The 19578-nt window shown below is 38.4% G+C and overlaps 1 protein-coding gene across 1 annotated transcript in view; it reads left to right on the forward strand.

Moving 5' to 3' along the window:
• The first annotated feature begins 209 nt into the window (after positions 1–209).
• Positions 210–19578, forward strand: part of SCN10A (sodium voltage-gated channel alpha subunit 10) — an 80144-nt gene continuing 60775 nt past the window's right edge. Inside the window, exons 1-3 of the mRNA XM_045856829.1 lie at positions 210–485; positions 2177–2295; positions 5270–5350. Coding sequence (XP_045712785.1) covers positions 210–485; positions 2177–2295; positions 5270–5350 — 476 coding nt within the window. The remainder of the gene's footprint in view (positions 486–2176; positions 2296–5269; positions 5351–19578) is intronic.

Here is a 19578-nt window from a genome sequence, read left to right on the forward strand (position 1 = left end):
TAACAGCCTCTCCTGAGTGGTACAGGGGTTGTGGGGTCCCAGGGAGAGCTTAGTGTGAGTTAAGGACTAGGAAAAGTGGGTAGGGGAGATGTTCTAGCAAGAAAGTTGGGAAAGATATGAGGAAGAGGGCCAGTGGGTTGGCTGTTACTTCTCTGTGGTTATGTCCACTCTCATAAGAGTATAAATTCTTCCTAAAGAAGAATGAGAAGATGGAATTGCCCTTTGGGTCCCTGGAAACTACCAACTTCCGTCGATTCACTCCAGAGTCCCTGGTGGAGATTGAAAAGAGAATTGCTGCCCAGAAGGCAGCCAAGAAAGCCAAAGGTAAGCAGAGGCAGAAGAAGCAGAAGGATGAAGAGGAGAAGACTCGGCCCCAGCTGGACTTGAAAGCCTGCAACCAGCTACCTAAGTTCTATGGCGAGCTCCCCGCAGAGCTGGTTGGAGAGCCCCTAGAAGATCTGGACCCCTACTACAGTACACACCGGGTAAGAGCTCAACTAGGGAAGGACTGCTGGCTGGGATGGCTGTTCTCAGCTCTGGGAGAGGAAGCCTCTGTCCCCACCCAGCCCAGGGAGTCCCCCTGCACCTTGGATGGTGTGGTTGTCAGCTAGACTCAGTCAATGAGAAATATCTAACTTATCTCTTTGACGTTCTCTTTGAGTCTTTATGGTATTTATGGGAGAGGCTAATTGAACCCCAATCCTCAAAAGCAGTGAGAACTATTGTGTAGTTTTCAAAGGAAGTTGGCTGTTCTTTTGGATGAGTTGTGACCAAGGATCTCCAGAGGTGTTAATTTTTTGGGGGGTGGGGAGCAGGGATCATGCAGGGGTTGGGGGGGGGCTTTTTTGGCAAGTGGGGATGTAGAGTAGGTAAAGGGAAAAGAAATGAGGATGATTTAAACCAGTGGTTCTCAAAGTATGATCTCAGAACCCCTCGGCTTCTCACAACTCTTTTATTGAGTTCAGCAGGTCAAAACTATTAGATGATAATACTTAGATGTCATTTGTCTTTTTCACTCACACTCTTTGTGAACGTATAGCAGTAAGCATAGAGGAATTGATGGAGATGACACCATTAGTCTAACAGATACTGGGATTATGCTTGTATATTCCTGTGTCTTAAAATTTCCTACATTTTAAATTTCTAATATTATATATACACAAACATGTATTTATACACATACACGTATAAACACAGGCACACATGCATACATACACATATATATGGCATAGGCAAAAAGGTATAAACATTACCAAAAGCTCTTTGGGATCCTCAGTAATTTGCGATAGCATGAAAATATCCCAAAATCAAAAAGTTTGAGAACCACTAGTTTGAACAAGAGCTGTTCCATGACAATTATCCAGTTTGTATTGCACTTTAGGTACTCTCCACAGCTTAAAAAAATGGTGTATGCAGGTTTTGGAGTGGGGAGGGGCAGGAATCAGCCATCTCCAATATGGTTTGTAGAGAAAATAATGGCACTAGAATGTCTTCCTCCCTCCTCTAATCTGCCAAGAGCTCTCACCCTCTGAGATGCTCAGAGGAGGGTTTAAAAGGGAAGACATGGGAGGTGAAAAACAGAAGAAGCATTGCAGGACCAAGGATGATCCACTAATTAGAAGAGAAATTAAATGCCGCCAGAACTCCATCCTCCGGTCCTGGGCATAATGCTTCTTAGCTATCCCATGGTCAGCCACCTGTCCATTGGGTACTTGTGGTGGGCTTATTGTGATGCACAGTCAGCCACTGGGCCTGAGGTCTTGCTGTGAAGGTAGAGATATGGCTACTAGTCTCTGACCCTCCCTAAGTCTCTGCTTCTCCATTTGGCTCCCATTGACCCATAGTTCCCAGAACCCTCTTGCTCATGACCCCGAGATAATGCCACTCATGCTCAAAAACATGGTCGTTGCATCCTGGCTGGTGTGGCTTGGTGGTTGAGTGCCAGCCTGTGAATCAAGGGGTCACTGGTTCAATTCCCAGTCTAGGGCACATGCCTGGGTTGCAGGCCAGGTCCACACTCAAGAGGCAACCACACACTGACGCTTCTCTCCCTCTCTTTCTCTCTCCCTTCCCTTCTCTAAAAAATAAATTAAATAAAATCTCAAAAAAAAACCATGATTGTGTGAGGATGCATGTTTCTCACTAGAGGTCCCCTTTCTCTTTTGTTTTCTTTTAGACATTTATGGTGCTGAACAAAACAAGGACCATTTCCCGGTTTAGTGCCACTCGGGCCCTGGGCCTATTCAGTCCTTTCAACTGGATCAGAAGAACAGCCATTAAAGTGTCTGTCCACTCATATCCTTTATGTGATTGATTCATCCACATGTTAGAATCAAGCCTTGCCCACTGAGTCCAGTACCTTCTTCAGAGGTTAACAATAGAGTGTCCTTCCAATTGAACTCTTTTTTCAATCATTAAATTGAAAAAGATGTTAGTGGCTTTAATGTATCCAACACCTGAAGGCAGTCCCAAGACAGAAGATGTCTTTGTGTGACACGGAGATGGGATTGAACTCACCTAGACTATTACGGACATACTTATGGATGCAAGTGTTCAGAAATGCTTTCTCTGTGAGGGGAGCTTTGCTGACATTCCAGGCACATTCTCACCATATGTGGTCTGCTCTTCCTACAACATAAAGATGACTAATGGGACCCCAAACCTTCTTTGGGTTAATGAAATAGTCATAGTATATCTGTGCCCTGGCTATGCTGGGGAGTGGCTGCTTATTGGGCAAAAGAGCAGCATCTCCCAGAGGGCCAAGAGAACAAACCACAACAGGTAGAGGGTAAATTGTTTCAGTGGGACCCCATAACCAGTGGGGTTACTGGATACTGAGTTACCCCCAAACTACCAGCAGGTTAAAAATGTCAATAGCCTGAGGTTCATGCCATTGGGTAATACAATGATTAAAGATGCATTGGTCAAATATCTGTATTATATTAATTGCTTAATTGCTTTAGGTAGCTTCAGAAGCTGGCTTCGGCTTGGGGATTTTACTAGCAAGCAGGGGGTTTGTTTTTTCCAAGGCCAGCCAAACTAGCACAAAGAAGAGGCTTTGGCTTGGTTTCCAAGGATTTTCCCTGGTGACTGTCCAAGTTGGAAGTTCCTAATGACAAATTCAGCTCTGGCTTCCAGGAGGTTGATTTGCAAGAACAGCCTTGCCTCAGCTGCCTGGCAGATGGTAGCCATCCTCTTCTTAGAAGTCTCCTAGCAAGGAGACTCTCCCCACACCCTTGCTCAGCTTGCTGGATTGCTGGACAGCTCCCAGGGAGCTGGTCGCCCTGCCAGGGTCTGTCTTCTCCACATGAAACTGCTGCCTGGGAAAGTTGTGTTGACATTTCCTTTTCCTTACTTTATGGCTAACCAGTGGAGAGTATATTTTCTTAATTGAATCTTGAATTTTGTGATTCTACAGAGGATTTTAATGATAATAGTAGGCTTCCATTTGCTAAATACCTTCTAAGTGTCAACACTTTCATAGGTACAGAAACCCTTGAAGAAGGGACTAACATCCACACTTTACAGATAACAAAACTGACACACAGAAGCATTAAGTAAAGTGTCCAAGGTCACCTGCTGGTTAAAATTTCCAGCTTGCATCCTTCTTAGAGCAGTATCAGTGACAAGGAAGAAAGCAGTTGATGAAAATGAATTTGGGTAACTTATTCTCTCAGTATGTCATCTCTCTTTAGATTTTTAAATATATGTGCAATTACATACAATTAAAAATAAAGCAGAACAGCAAATATTCAAACTCCTCTCCATGCTTTCTAGTTGAATTACCCAGAGATAAGTCAGAAACAGCTCATTAGAAATAAAATCCCTTTAAAGAACCAAGTGACCAGCAAATAGTCTTTTTATCTTGAGACTTCATGAGTAAATAATTGTGTAGTGGACTTACAGCAGGACAGAAAAAGCTGCTGAGGATCTCTTTGTCACAGACGTATCAAAATCTACATCTCTATATTTAAATCTCATGAACTTGATAACTCTAGCCTCAAAAGATACTCTTTTAGGTATGAGATTTTCAGTGTCCTAGTATTACTTTTTCATCAAAGTTATAATTCAAGTAAAACTTACTATGAATGCTGTCATAAGTAACATCATACACAATATATCACATTACTTTTATACATTTGTGGAATTGAAAATATTAAGTTGAACCTTGGGTTAACATCCCCCCACCATGTGAACACATTTCTTACTTTAGTTGCAAGTCAACAGAAAAATGGGGATTAATTAGTAGAATTTCCCTTTTTAAAATAGATTTGTTCCTAAGTAACTATAAAACAGGGAACAGTAAAGGCATTTACAAAAACTAAAATAGATTTAAATGCTTCTGCTCAAGTTGAAATTAATAAAGATGAGTGGTTTGCTCTCTGTAGGTCAAGCTCATCTGCAGGCTTTATTCTTCTTCAGGAAGTAATTGTTCAGAATCCAGCTAGTTCTGAGAAAAATGTCCAACAAGACAAAACTATGACTGGATTTTCCCCACCAGCATTTTTTCCCATATATTTACCCTCTTCCATTTGCCTTCCTGTTCAGTGTCCTTCCACTTTGGGTAAATAAATCCCTTACTCAACCTCTCCTCTAAGGCTCTCCTTTCTGGCTATTCAGAGTTCTCACCTAGTCCTACTTGGAATTTTCACCTTGAACCAGCATTTTGCTTCCTGGTCCTGCCTCCACCATTTCTGGCCAGAAGTCCACTTGCTCAGTGTAACTAACCTCAGCTAAGTTAGGGAAGCAATCTGCCTAAACTAATTCCCATAAAAGCTTACAGCCCTCCCTTTCCTTCTAACTTTCTGGGAGTGTTTTCTTTGTCTTTTAGGAAAAAAAGGACATTTATAGATGAAATTTCAGGCCACATTGTATAGTGAAATGAAGTCCTCAGGGCAGAAGGACATTTTGGAGGAGGGATTCTGTTTCCTTCCACCAAGGTTTTGTTATCAAAGGATCTGAGTTCACACCCCAGCATCGTGGTTGGCTAGCTGTGTGACCAGGGAAATGTTACTTAAACTTTGTCAGCCTGTGTTGTTAGGCCCAAAATGTAGATAATAATATCCACCTGTAGGGTAATTGTATTAGAAATAATGTGGACAAAGCATGCTGCCCAGGGTAGGCACTCAGTAAATGTTACTGGTTATTAAGTGATGAGACTAGAAAGCTGATCCCAGCTAAGAGTGATGAAATTAATCATTCAAGGTGATCACAGATGCCACCAGGGAAACGTGGTGACTCTGGGCTTTTCCTTAACACAGCCTCTCAGGTGGTTCAGTACATTTATTACGGTCACTATTGTGGTCAACTGTGTGTGCATGACCCAAAACGACATTCCAGAAAAAATCGAGTGAGTAGATTTGCTGCCATTCTGAGCCTTCCCTTCTTGTCCTCTTCTTCTCTTCCTCCACCTGGCAGTGTTTTTTCCCCCTTTTTTTTTTTGTTCTGCAGGGTATCATTTGGGTTGTGTGGAATCCTATTGTTTTTTTTTAAATTTTATTTATTTACTTTTTTAGAGAGGGGAAGGGAGAGAGAAAGAGAAGGAGAGAAACATCAATGTGTGGTTGCCTCTCGCACACCCCCTCCTAGGGACCTGGCCCACAACCCAGGCATGTGTCCTACACTGGGAATTGAACCAGCAACCCTTTTATTCATAGGCCAACACTCAACCACTGAGCCACACCAGCCAGGGCTGGAATCCTATTGTTTATCTGGCTTTGTAATGGTCATATGTCTTCTCTGTAGAATTTGTTTCACAGACACATATAGGATTTTCAGGCTTAAAGAGCTATAGATTAGTGGTTCTCAACCTTGGCTGTGCATTGGCATCTCCTAGGGAGGTTTTAAAAATAATGATGCTGGGGTCTCAGTCCCAGAGGATCCAGTTTCCATGGTCTGGGCAGGTGAATTCCTGCCATGTATGTACCCGCTCACCTGCTAGTTGCACCCATGAAGGAACTTCAGGGAAGGGAGGCAGGAATAAAATTGAGACAGAATTAAAAACAAATGGTTCTGAAGCATATTCAGAAAATAACCCATGAATGAAACTGGTAAGTTATCATGACTCATACACTGCAAAGTAACCTTAATATTTCTGAGATCATGCTATCTCCCTGAGTTAGCAAATGGAACCTCTGCAGTTTCTGGATGTAGGAACTTTCAAAAAATATCCTTTGCTGATTCATTTGGGAGAGGTGTTTCTGCCCCAGGTCAAGCTGGACATGCTTGTGTACAATAACAGGAGTTCTGTAAAGCTTTCTCTTTTCCAACTTTAAATTTCTTTTGCTGACTATAACATTAAAACATGCACAATAAGAAATATGTTCTTTTTCTATTAATAAAGGTAAAAAATTGTGTGATCATCTTAATTGATGCTGAAAGTTATTTGCTAAAATTTGATATCTGCTTATGATTTAAAGCTCTTAGAAAAGTAGGACTAGCAGGGAATTGCTATACTTTCATAAAAGGTAACTGCTTTTAAAAAAGCAGCAAACAGCATAATTTTGGTATATTAAACTTAAGAATTTCTGTTCATCAGAAGATAACTTTTTGAGAGTGAAAAAGCAGACCCACTAAGTAGAAAATATTTGCTACATGTATACCTAAAAAGTGTTTATATCCAGAATAATGAGCCTATACGAATGAACTAGAAATATGTCAGAGTAACCTATTTCATATTATTGAATTTATTGGGGTGACATTGGTTAAGAAAACCATACAGATTTCAAGTGCACAACTCAAAAATCATCTTCTGAAGCATCATGTGCCCGTCACCCAAAGTAAAGTCTCTTCCTCTCCCCATTTATCCACCCATTGTCCTCTTCCACCTCCCCTCACTCCCCTTTCTCTCTGGCTCTCACTTTAATTCCTTCACCTTTTTTCACCCAGCTCTTTAACCCTTCTCCCTTCTGACAGCTGTCAGTCTGTTCTATGTATTTATGCACTCTTTTTTTTGTTACATTATTTTGTTCACTAGCTTCGACATATAAGTGAGATCATTAAGTATTTGTATTTCTCTAATTGGCTTAATTCACTTAGCATAATATTCTCCAGGTCCATCCATGATGTTGCAAAAGGTAAGATTTTTCTTCTTTTTTATGGCCAAGTAGTATTCCATTTGTTAGCTGTACCACAGCCTTTTTATCCACTCACTTACTGATGGACACTTGGGCTGCTTCCACATCTTGGATATTGTAAATAACACTGCAATGAACACAGTGGGGCACATATTCTTTCAAATCAGCATTTCAGGTTTCTTCAGATATATTTCCAGAAGTGAAATCTGGGTCAAAAGGCAGTTCCATTTTGAATTTTCTATGGAGCCTCCACCCTGTTTTCCACAGCAGTTGAGCCAGTCTGCACTCCCCCCAGCAGTGCATGAGGGTTCCCCTCCCTCCATATCCTTGTGATCAAAGCAACCAATTTTAAAGTGAGCAAAAATTTAAATAGTTGCTTTTCAAAAGTAGAAATCTAAATGATCAATAAACATATGAAAATATTCTTAACCTTCTTAATTAAGGAAATGTGAACTAAAATCATGCTGAGAGATTATTTATCATTTGCTCATCGGATGAGGACATTTTTAAATTGTGACAATTCAAGGATTGAGAAATAGATGAAGCAACAGAAACTCATGTACTGCTGATGGGAACGCAAATTTGTATGGCGTTTTTGGAAAGAAGTGGATGTAATCAAGCAAAGGTGAGAACACACACACACTGTCACCTTCTAATTATACTATTAGGAACATATGCTCAATAGAAATATGTACTTATGGGCCCCAGGATACAGGTACAAGAAAGTTTATGAACATTGCCTATAAAAGCCAAAAATTAGAAGCAACCTAACATTCATAAATTATTGAATACATTAAATATCACCATTACGTTCTTAAAATAGAATAATGTACAGCAACAAAAATGAATAAACTATAGATCCACACAACAAGAGTGAGTCTTAGGAATATGATATTGAAAGAAATAAGACAGATACAAAAGATTACATAAATATGACTCTATTTAGACAGAATTTTTTTAAAAAGCAAAACTTTACTATTTTATTTAGGCATACATACTTAGGAGGTGAAAACATAAATAAAAAGGCACAAAAATTAGCAAAAATTAGGGTAGTAGTAACCTCTAGGCAGAGAAGGGAGGACATAATTAGGAGGAGGCTTGTGGGATGCTCATCGTGTTCATTTTGGATGTGAACAGTTTGTCACACAGCTGCTATGGACTGAATTATGTCTCTCCCCAAAGCCCTAACCACCCCCACCATGTGACTGCATTGGAGAAGGAAATTTTAACAAGGTGATTCAAGTGAAATGAGGTCAAAGGGCAGAGCTGTGACCCAATAAAACTGGTACCCTTACGAGAAGAGAAATGGGCACCAGTGCTGCCTCTGCCATGTGAGGACACAGCAAGAAATAGGATCTCAACCAGCTGGGAAGAAGGCCCTCACTAGCACCTGGCCCTGCTGGCACCCTGGTCTCTAACTTCCAGCTTTCAGAACTGGGAGAAAAATTAATTTTTGTTGTTTAACCACTCCATCTACAGCATTCTGTGATGGCAGCCCAAGCTGACTCATGCAATTGATTTATAGAACTAATGTATATTTCACGTGCATGTTCCTCATGCACATTACATATCATAATTAAAAACTTAAAAATAAAATAATTTTAAAAAATGACCATTACATAAAATGCAGAATACTGAAATCTGTAAATCAGAGGTCCTGAAAATGTTGACATGATACAAATAGCAAAACTCAGGAGTAGAAAGAGGAAAGAATGTGGGAGAACAGTATGCTCACTTATTGCTGCCTCTTTACTAGCAAGACATTAAAGAGTATTCTTTAAAGGTGACAAATCAAGGAATGGAAAATAATTATATTTAATAATACAAAGGTGAGCATGAGAAACACATTATTCAATATGCATACAATCAGATGATGGACAAAGCAGAGGGGAAAGGAAAGAGAATTGCTAAATGGAAATAAGGTATTGTTTAGAGATAGCATACCAAGGGCAGTGTGTTACATAGCTTTAATTGTAATTATAAATTTATACTGACAGAGGCAACCACTAGAACTAAAATAAAAACTGTACTAAATTTGGAATCATGCACAAAAAATAAAGCCAATCAAACATACCTGATAATGGAATATTCAAAAAAGCTATGAAATACATAATATAAGTAAATTAAAATCAAACAAATCTGTTGTGTTAATAAATATAAATGGGTTTGAAGCATGTTTAAGAAGTTCATATATATAAAACAATGTAATGCCCAACTTCAATGAAAAATATGCCACTCAAGATGATACAGAAAGGTCAAAATTAAAGAATGGGTTCAGATACCAGTCAAGGCAAACAGAAGAGAGCAGGAGGCATGATCTTTATATCAGAGAAGGTGGAATTTAGACCAAAAAATATCAAACAGAACAAAAATGACACAATGGAATACCAAGTAATTTACTCTAGCAACGCACACCTTTGTAACAAATAATGTGGCAATGATGCCCATCAATCAAAAATGTAAGCGTATAATGGTAAATAGACAAAAACATCATAAAGATAAGGAAGTTTGATTAATGCATTTCAGCCTATCACAGGTCAAATGTATAAAAAATATACATGACCTTAGTAATGCAATTAGTAAGTTACATATGATTAACATGTTAAACTCTATTCTGTGAAAAGTAAATATACTGCCTTTTCAAATGACCATACAAATTGACCAAATATTAAACCATAACAAAACCTCAATAAGCTCCAAAAAGTAGAAATAATAAAGAAAACATTCTTTGACCACATTACAATACAATTAGAAAATAATGACAAAATCAGAAAAAGAGAGAGGCCTTTCCATTTGACTTTTTTTTTAAATCTCTCTTACAGAGCATAAACAATATCCATTATAGTTAATAATCATAATAATTTTAATAATATAGGAAAAATATTTTTATAACATTGAATACAATGGAGTACGAAAAATATCTCTTAAAAAACTCTTAGATGAAAGAAAAACTACAAACTAAAATTATAGAATTTCTAGGGGAAAAAACCCAAAACACACACTTTAATCTGAACCTGTATGGTGTGGTCAAAGATGTGCTCAGAAAGTAATTTATGGCAATGAAGCATAGAACATTCTGATCAGTAAAAAATGAAAAGAATTCTTTAATACCTAACATAATGCTACACAAAGAACAATAAACTAAATGAAAGGAAAACAGAAAAAAATCGATTTAGGACAAATTAGTTAGAAAAAAAAGTGGAACTAATAAACCCAAAAGCTATTGTAAGAAACCTGCCCAAACCTTTATGCTGAAAAAAGACAAAACATTATTGAGAGAAAACTGAAAGTATCTAAATAAATGTAAGTATAGCTCACTTTAGTGCTGCCCAAATTAATTTGCAGATTCAATGAAATCCCAAGAAAAAATCCCAGCAGCAGATATTTTGTAGAAATTGATGGAATAGATTTTACTTACATGGATGAAGCAAAATTTATTTACCTATCATTCTACTGATAGGTTCTTAGGTTGATTTTAGTCAACCTAATTCTAATATTTTGCCATCTCAATTGTTCAGGTAATAACCTTACACACATATCTTTGTACACATAACATGGATGAATGAATGCAAGGGATGAATTCCTAAACATGGAAATGCTAAATCAAAGGAAGGCGCCATTTTATTTTTTGAGATACAGCCAAATTGTTTTTCAAAGTTGTACCAATTTCCATTCCCACTAGTTATTAAATTCATTCTTTATCAGATTTTGTATTAACTAGTTGACACAGCTTTCTTTATAAACACACTTTGAAAAAATGAAAAAGATAAAAATCTATTTCTCCGGTCCTAGTTTCAGAAATTTGTGTGACAGGTATTGGGTGATGTTCCATACCCTCAGCCTCATGAAAATGATCAGACTCCAGATTTTTTTAAATGCAAAACTGATAACAGCTCTTGGTGGTGTACTGTGTTGCTGGGGGCCCAAAGGAAAAAAGTACACATCCTTGGGAGAGACTGGGGCTACGAGACCATGCTGTGTATTTTCCAGTAGAAATTAAACCGTAGTCAGTGAGGAATCAGAAGCTGATCCTATCACCATGTTCCTGATACAGTCTTTTGGGCACAAGTGGTTCCCATCCCTTATCTCTGCTTCCTGACATTAAACCTCCCTGAAATGTTAGCTTTGCACTGTTACCTGCTGTTAAAGGCAGCTCTCCGCACCCCAGCCTGCCTGCCTATCAGTCTGCTTGTGGGAAGACTTTATATATTTATACTATATAATAAATGTATTTATAGTCTATGTTTTAATCCCTTCTTATGCTCAGAAAGAAAATGGAGATTTACTGGGGCCAAAGTGAGGAAGAATATGTCATATTCAGTCCCAGGAGGATATGTGAAGTACCGGGGGATGCATAATCAAGTATCAGCAGTGACCAGAGCAGAACTTTCCCCATGCCCTGAGCTCACAGAAAGTCATTGACAGGCCCTTTGATGTTTCTAGGACACTCAGCACTAACCGTACTGAGAATTTGGAGAAACACTTGACAAAATACAGCAATTTGGTTGCAGGGAAAAGCACAAAGGAAAGAATTGTTTTCTCACCTGGAAAAGAACAGGTGAAATGAAGCTGAAGCTACAGCAGCTGGGAAATGGGTACCTGGCACTGCACGCATAACATAGTGCTTTGTGTCTTTGCAGAGTTACAGGAGTGATGCCATGTTGTATGCATGCTTCAGCTGATGCTTTTTAGCAAATCAATATGGTGTTTTGGTGTTTGTCTAAATAGCTATATCTTGTCTTATTTCATTCATTTTTTTTACTGCTATTCTATAAAAAGTCCCCTGTATTTTCTTCTGAAAGCCATAATAGAGTGGTGCAAAAGTAGGTTTACAGTTGTTCATATGGAAAATAATTCAATAACTAATAAATAATAATACAAGAATAAACTCCAACTTTTGAGTACTCACAACTATAAACCTACTTTTGCCCCACCCTGTATTTCATCCTCTGATTAGATATTTCACCCTTCTAGATTTGTGTGCACCTGTGTGCATGAAATAGGCTTCTAACATTTTTCCATTCGGATTATTCCAGCACCACTTTTCACAGGTCCTCATTTCCCAAGTGAATCCTTCTGCCACCTCAGTCATGTGCCAGATTCCCACCCATGCTCAAGTCTGTTCCCCCCAGTAAGGTATTTGTCACTCCCTACGCTTTTATGGTAAGACGTGGCCTGGTTGGTGGTCGCAGCCCTTCCTTCTGTCTTCTTGAAACTTATCTTGGTTCTTCCTGCTTCTTTACTTCATATCAATTTAAGAGTCAGATTTTTAAGCTCTTTTCTTACAACTTTATTGAAACTTTGATTGTAAATACATTGAATTTATTTATTGCCACAGGAAAAATTGCTGCATGTATAATATCGAACCTTCCGCACATCAGCATGGTGTGTATTCCAATTTATACTGGCCTTCTTTTATATTCTTCCATAACATCTTATAATGTCTTTTTTAAAGATTTTATTTATTTATTTTCAGAGAGAGAGGGGAAGGGGGTAGAATGAGAGGGAGAGATACATTGATTGGTTGCCCTCAACCAGGGACCTGGCCTCCAATCCAGGCATGTGCCCTGATGGGGAATCAAACCAGCCACCTTCCAGTTTGCAGACCAGTGCTTAATCCACTGAGCCACGCCAGCCAGGACTATAATGTGTTATGTAAAGTTCCTACACTTCCTATCTTATATTACCACTTTGGTTGTCCTTTTGAATATTTATTTTTATTGCTAAAATCTATTAATATTTTTAACTTCTATGTATTGGTTTTGCATCCAGCAACTTTCCCGAGCCCTTTAACAAGTTAAACATTTTTCTATAGATTCTTGGTTTTCTGTTTAAACAGTTATAGCATCTGTAAATGATGATGAATGTGTTCCTTTCTTTATGACTCTTGTGCCCCTTGTTTGCTTTTCTTGTCTTATTGAACTGGCCAGGACCTTCAGCACAATGCTGAAGCTATAAGAGTGAGCAGTTTTCTTCTCTTGTTTTTATAGAGTATAGTTCTATTTCACTACTGTCATGATGACTATGGGAGTCATAATTACCCCTCATCAAGTTATGGAAATTTCTTTCCACTCCTGGTTTGTTAAGAGTTTCATAATGAATGGGCGTTAGTCTTTATCAACATTTCTGTATTTGTTAAGATTATCATGTATTCTTTCATCTGTTAATATAGTAGGTTACATTAATACATTTGCTAATCTATATTTAATGATTCTAACTTGATCACTGCTTGATTCAGTTTGCCAATATTTCAAGTCATCTATCCTGGTAAGTGAGTCTGACAAATCTTCTCTCACAAAATGGCCCTTTGAGTTGCTTTTCCAGCTTGCTGCTTCCCTGTCTTCTTTTTGTGTTGTCCCTGGGAATGTAAACTCTTCTCCCTCTGCTTTGCAGAGCAGTTCAGCCCCTTCTGTCCCCTACAAGTTTCTCAATAAGTGATCTAAGTAGGGATCTCTGTTTGTCACTGGAAGTCTCGCAATAGCTTCTAAATCATTTCAGATTCAGAAGAAGTAGCTATGCAATCATTTATGCACCAATAATTTAAAAATCTGAAATGTAAGATTAATCATAATTTTTATAGAATTTCTCACCTTTTATGTTCTTAAAAGCAGTATATTCAAGAACTTAGAGTTTGTACTGGTTAACATGGTGCGTTTATTTTAAATAATGTATTTTCTTGTCACCTGACAGTGATTGCTTACATTTGTTAAATTTGCATTTGTCACTCTTGCTGTTGCATTGTAGAATATCTCAAGTCATAAAATGAATCAGCATTTCAGAAGTGGTTTGTAGAACTATAACAATAGTGACAAAAGTAGGAAAATAAATCCTTCAATGTGACATAAGGTCACAAATATAATAAATGGACTCTGTTATATTTATAACAGAAGCTTGGATCTGTATGTCATGCAACAAACAGACAATGGATGTGGATAATTGATGCGGACACTGGCCCACAATGTCTGCAGCATTGCGAATAAGATGAGACAAATTCACATAGACCACCAAAGTCCTGTGGAGGAAAAGGGATGGCTTGGCCGCTCTCTCAAGAGGAGAGCGTCATGACCCTTGCCTGGACAGAATTCTATTGGCTTTAATTTGCATAGGAATACAGGGTATATATGTAAAGCTCATCAGTCATTATCAGGTAGAAATGATTAAACAATAGATAACATTCAAAGAACTCTGAGGGCTTATTCTGAGTCAGGGTCAGGTAGTTAAATGGCCATAAAACTGTGGGGAACAAACTCATTTCATGCTTGGACCCATATCATTTAAATTGAGGGTATTAGCAAAGTAGGTTTCATAAGACTTTTTGCATTCTTTCTTAGGCCTGATCACCCAGGGAACCCACCTTTCCAGCACAGGGCCACACCCACCTCCGGCACTGTTTCAGGCTTAAGTCAGGCAGGGGAAGTAAAGCAGCCAAGAGACCAGGAGACTTCTTGCAGACAGAATGAGGACTCAGGCTATGTCAAAGCTGATGGGCAAGGGTCTATCACCCCCTTTTTCTATAGCCCCCCAAGTCCTTCCCTGAGGGCCCCTTTGTGACCATGCCTGTCTTAGGTCATCCCTCCTTTGAGGAATCTTACCCGTCATTGGCTAACCAGTCATCCACCAGGGCCAAGCAAGGTGAGGTGAAAAGGGGGCAGAGGCAGCACCCCTGCAAGAAAAATAAGTTTTGTCTCCTTAATGGCTTATGGTCCCAAGGTCTTTTCACTCAGCCTTAACCACAGAGGGTTACAATGTCTGAAACCAGGCAGGGCAGTTCCCAACAGATAATCTCACAAAGGCAGATAAAAAATAATTGAGAAAACAGAAAGCATGACAATGAAAAATGATAATCAAAGTGTATCAAATTAATGACCCTTTTGTCCTAGTACCCAGTTTATTACCCTTAACACTTTTATCAAATAATAATATAAAGCTACCAAAACTTCCACATTATTTTCCAATAAAACTTGCCAACCTCACTCTTAAACCAATTGACTTTCTCTAGTACAAACAAAAAGGCTTCCCAGTACCAAATTGTCAAAATTTGATGCTAAAGTCTAGAAAAACATGAAAACTGTAGTCACCCTTTTAGCAAAAACAAGTAAATTATATTCTTGCTGGTAAAATATGAAGCCAGCTTCAAAATTAATAACAAATATTGTAGTTGGAAAGAAAGCAGAAAACAATTGGTAGAATTCTTTTATCAGAACTTTTTCTTATAATGTGATTGGCATTTAAAAATCAATGACTATTATGTATGTAAAAAACCAGAGATTTCACTTTAAAATTTAACAAAACTATGAACAAATCAAATGTCAGTATATATTGACCATATATATGAGAAAGCAGTGCTTAATGATTTTTCTTATTTAAAATGAACAAAAAGCTAATTTTAAAAGAGATTTCTGAATTAATGATTAGTTTGTAAGCTATGAAACAGACTTTAAAAGGTATGTTGTACATGAATGTTCATAGCAGTATTATTTATAATAGCCAAAAGGTGGGAACAATGCAAATGTCCATCAATAGATGAATGAATAAACAAAATATGGCATGGCCATATACAATGGACTCTTAGACTTAAAAAGAAATGAGAGCCCTGGTTTGGCGTAGCTCAGTGGACTGAGCGCGGGCTGCGAACCAAAGCATCGCAGGTTCGATTCCCAGTCAGGGCACATGCCTGGGTTGCAGGCTACGTGAGAGGCAACCACACATCGATGTTTCTCTCTTTCTCTTTCTCTCTCCCTTCCCCTCTCTAAAAATTAAAATAAATAAATAAATAAATAAATAAATCATAAAAAAAAGAAATGAGATTGTGATACATGCTGCAACATGGATGACCCTTTAAAACATATTAAGTAAAATAAGCCAGACTCAAAACACAAAAATTGTATGATCATACTTATATGAAATACCCAGAATAGGCAAATTTATGGAGACAGAAAGTAGAACAGAGGTTGCCAGGGAGGAAGGAAGGGAAGAATGGGGAGTTGTTTCAGGAGTAGAGTTTCAATTCAGGATGATGAAAAAACTCCAGAGATAGATAGTGGTGACGGTTGCACCACACCGTGAATGTACTCAATGTCACTGAATTGTATACTTTAAAATGGTCAAAGTAGGCCCTCGCTGATGTAGCTCAGTGGATTGAGCATGGGCTGCGAACCAAAGGGTCACCAGTTCAATTCCCAGTCAGGGCACATGCCTGGGTTGTGGACCAGGTCCCCAATGGGGACCACGTGAGAAGCAACCACACACTGATGTTTCTCTCCTCTTTTTCCCTCCCTTCCCCTCTCTCTAAAAATAAATAAAATAAAATCTTTAAAAATTATCAAAGTAGGAAATTTTATGTTATGTATATTCTGCCACAGTTGAAAAAAAAATTCATTCAGATTCATTGAATTGGTACTGAAGAAACTCCAGCCACAAGGTCAGCAAGGAAAGGCATCACTGTACAAATGAAAGGTGTTTCTGATGCTGTCCACTCTTTGTTCATGGAAAGCAGTGAGGCGCCCATCGCGTGCCTCCAGACCCTGATTTGCTGTTGAGGGACAGAGTGGAAACTGTGACTACAAACTGTGGTCGCTTAGGGCAGAAGTGAAAAGTGAGTACAGGATGCTGCTTTCCCACACTGGATTGCTCCAGCTGGCAAAACAACAACAACAACAACAAAAACAGAACAAAAAAGGTTTACTGTGTTTTAAAATAAGGAAAGAAACCTTTTTAAATGATCATTTCTGTCAAATTGTGTGCTGTGTCTCAGTAATACATTTGAGATTTTGAATAGTACAGATCTTTGCCTTTGGGGCCAAAATATCAAGGTCTTTAAACAATCAAACATCGGAATTTCTTAAAACCGAACAATGGTTGAGAGAGAGTTGGCCATGACCACAATGCCTGAGAGTTTGACTTTTTCCCAATACCTGATGATTTTCTTCATTCAACAGAAAAAAAAGAACACTTAGGATATATCTTTTGTGTATTACAAATCACATCCAAATGCTGCAACTGAACATGAAGAACTTATCTTACAAGCCAAATGCCATCAGAAAGAGAGGATGCTGTCCCGCAAGCTGAGACCTCCCACCTTCCAGCTCTCAGGGCATTAAGCTGGGACCCCCATCCTCTGGTGCACACTGAAAGTCGTCTTTAGAAGGAACTCTCTCTGTAATTTTTGAGTCTGCATTTGATCTGAGAAGCCAGAACTATCCATTGAAGCTTCACAACAACCTATAATTCTGGGTTAATATTTTCCGATTAGAAAACACAAAAATGGGGGTAGGGAGAACCAAGAAGATATGAAAGCGGACCGCACAAGCAGCTATGATTTCAAACACTATTTCTCCTCCCACTTCTTAATTTGATTTTTACTTTTATTTACGATATACACGTTTGTGGTTTAAAAGGTCAGAGTTCCATAAAGATCCTAACAAAAACAGCAATTTCATGTTTCTCATCTTCTCACCTCTAGTTCCATATCTCCAAAGGCAAACACTGCTTTTTTACCTCTTTTTTCTTCTACCTCCTTATCTCTAATAATATACTTATACCACTATTTTTAAAGATTTTTTCCATTTTAGATATTATCCATTGACTTTCTGTTATGAAAAAGAAAAAAGAATAAGACCCATATACAACAAACTCATTTCCTCTCACACTCATCTTCCCATTAGTTACATCACAAATTTTGGTTAGCGAACCAGACAATATGTAATTGTCTGACTGCACATGCAATTATATAATAGTGTTGCTAAGCAAATTCCATTCACAGCTGAGTCATGCAGTGCATTTTTATTACATTTCCTTTTGCACAATGTTTTTGCTTTCTCTGGAGTTAACAAGGATTTTATTTCTTCATTTGCTCACTAATTTGTTCCCAAACCCTTCTTCAGAAGTTTGATTATTGCTTCAATTTATTCAAATGCATCAGGTTATCCACCAGTTTCAAATTTTCTTGGGGAAATCACTCTTGGAGCCCCCATCTCCTGCCTCAATCTGGCCTAGATGTTCTTTAGGCCTGATGATGCACACCTCTTTTCTGGAGATTTTTTTCTTCTCCATCCTCTTTTGGATTCCATTTGTCTTTTCCCTGTATCCCATAGCTTCCTCTTTACTGGTTACTTCCTTGTTTTGGTGGAGCACATCCTTTAGTAACCTTCTTAGAAGGGCCGATAGGAAGGAAATTTTCCGAGACTTTGCATATATATAATTGTCTTCATTCTTAACACTTTAGGTGGAGAAGAAATTCTACACTAGAAATCATTTTCCTAAAAATTTTGAAGGCATTGTTCCACTGTTTTATAACCTCCAAGGCTGCAACTGAGATATCTGCTGATATTTTGATTCTCATTCCTTTGTCCATGACCTGTGGTTGTCACTCCTTCAAAAAGAGTTAGGCTCCTGTCTTTGTGCAAATGCTCTGATAAAGTCTGTGATGCTCTGAAAGTCTGTGATGTTATGCCTTGATATGAGACTTCTTGTTAATTTTCTTAAAACACTTGTATGTGTTTATAAGTGAATACTTACATCCTTCAGTTTGATGAAATTTTCTGGAATTATTTCTTTGGTGATCTTTTTCTATCTCTTTCTAGATTTTCTATTACTCAGGCACTGTAACTATTGGTCTAATTCTCTAATTTTTATACCTTTTATCACCTCTTATCCATTTCTTTTTGTTCCACTTTCTGTGAGATTTCCTCAATTGTATCTTCAGCCCTCCTCTGAATATTTTACTTTTGCTACCATATTTTTATTTTCAAAAGTTCTGTTTCTTCTTCGAATATTCTTACTTATAACCTTCTGTTCTTATTTTATGTATTCAGTTTCCTCTAATCTCTTAACTTATTAATATTTTTAATATTAACAACAGGGTTTTTTCTTAACTTCTTTTCTGCTCCCTGCATTGTCTCTTTTTCTTTTCCTATTTGGTTTCTTTATCTTTGGTATTAGAAGCATCTTTCAAATTCCTGATGCTTGTTGCAGGCTGTCCAGATTAACATCACAGTGCCTTGGGCTATTACCCTGACTGCCAGGCTTGTAAGAACTTTCTGAGGGGAAGAAGCAGGTGGGGGGCAGGTTTGTCTGCCTTTTACTATGTCAGTGTTTCCTGTTTCAGTATGCAGTGCTCTCCCTCTCGTTTACTTCTTGAAGAGATGGAAAACCAATCAATTTCCGGAGCCAGTCCCTCATGGAATGGGTGGTGTAGGGGAGGATCTCAAGAGCCCAGCTGCTTCCTGTGAAGACCTTCAGACTATTTCAGCCCCTTTTGCCATCTTCCCACTTTCAGAGGTTCTTACCATCTCTAAGTCCCAAGCGGCTCTGCAGTGCGGATTGGCTTGCTTCTGGGGACTTCCTGCTGCCAGCTAAGGCTTCTGCTTTCTCTGGGCTGCTCTGTCAGGGGCCACTCATCTGTCTTCACTCTCACTTCCAAAATGATGTTGTGTTCTCTACTATCTTTGTCCTAGTGCGTTTATGCATTAAAACATCTTTTTACTGTCATTTAAGAAGAATT

Source organism: Phyllostomus hastatus, unplaced genomic scaffold (genome assembly GCF_019186645.2).
Source record: "Phyllostomus hastatus isolate PE091 unplaced genomic scaffold, TTU_PhHast_1.1 phas_scaffold_129, whole genome shotgun sequence".
Taxonomy (NCBI): Eukaryota; Metazoa; Chordata; class Mammalia; order Chiroptera; family Phyllostomidae; genus Phyllostomus; species Phyllostomus hastatus.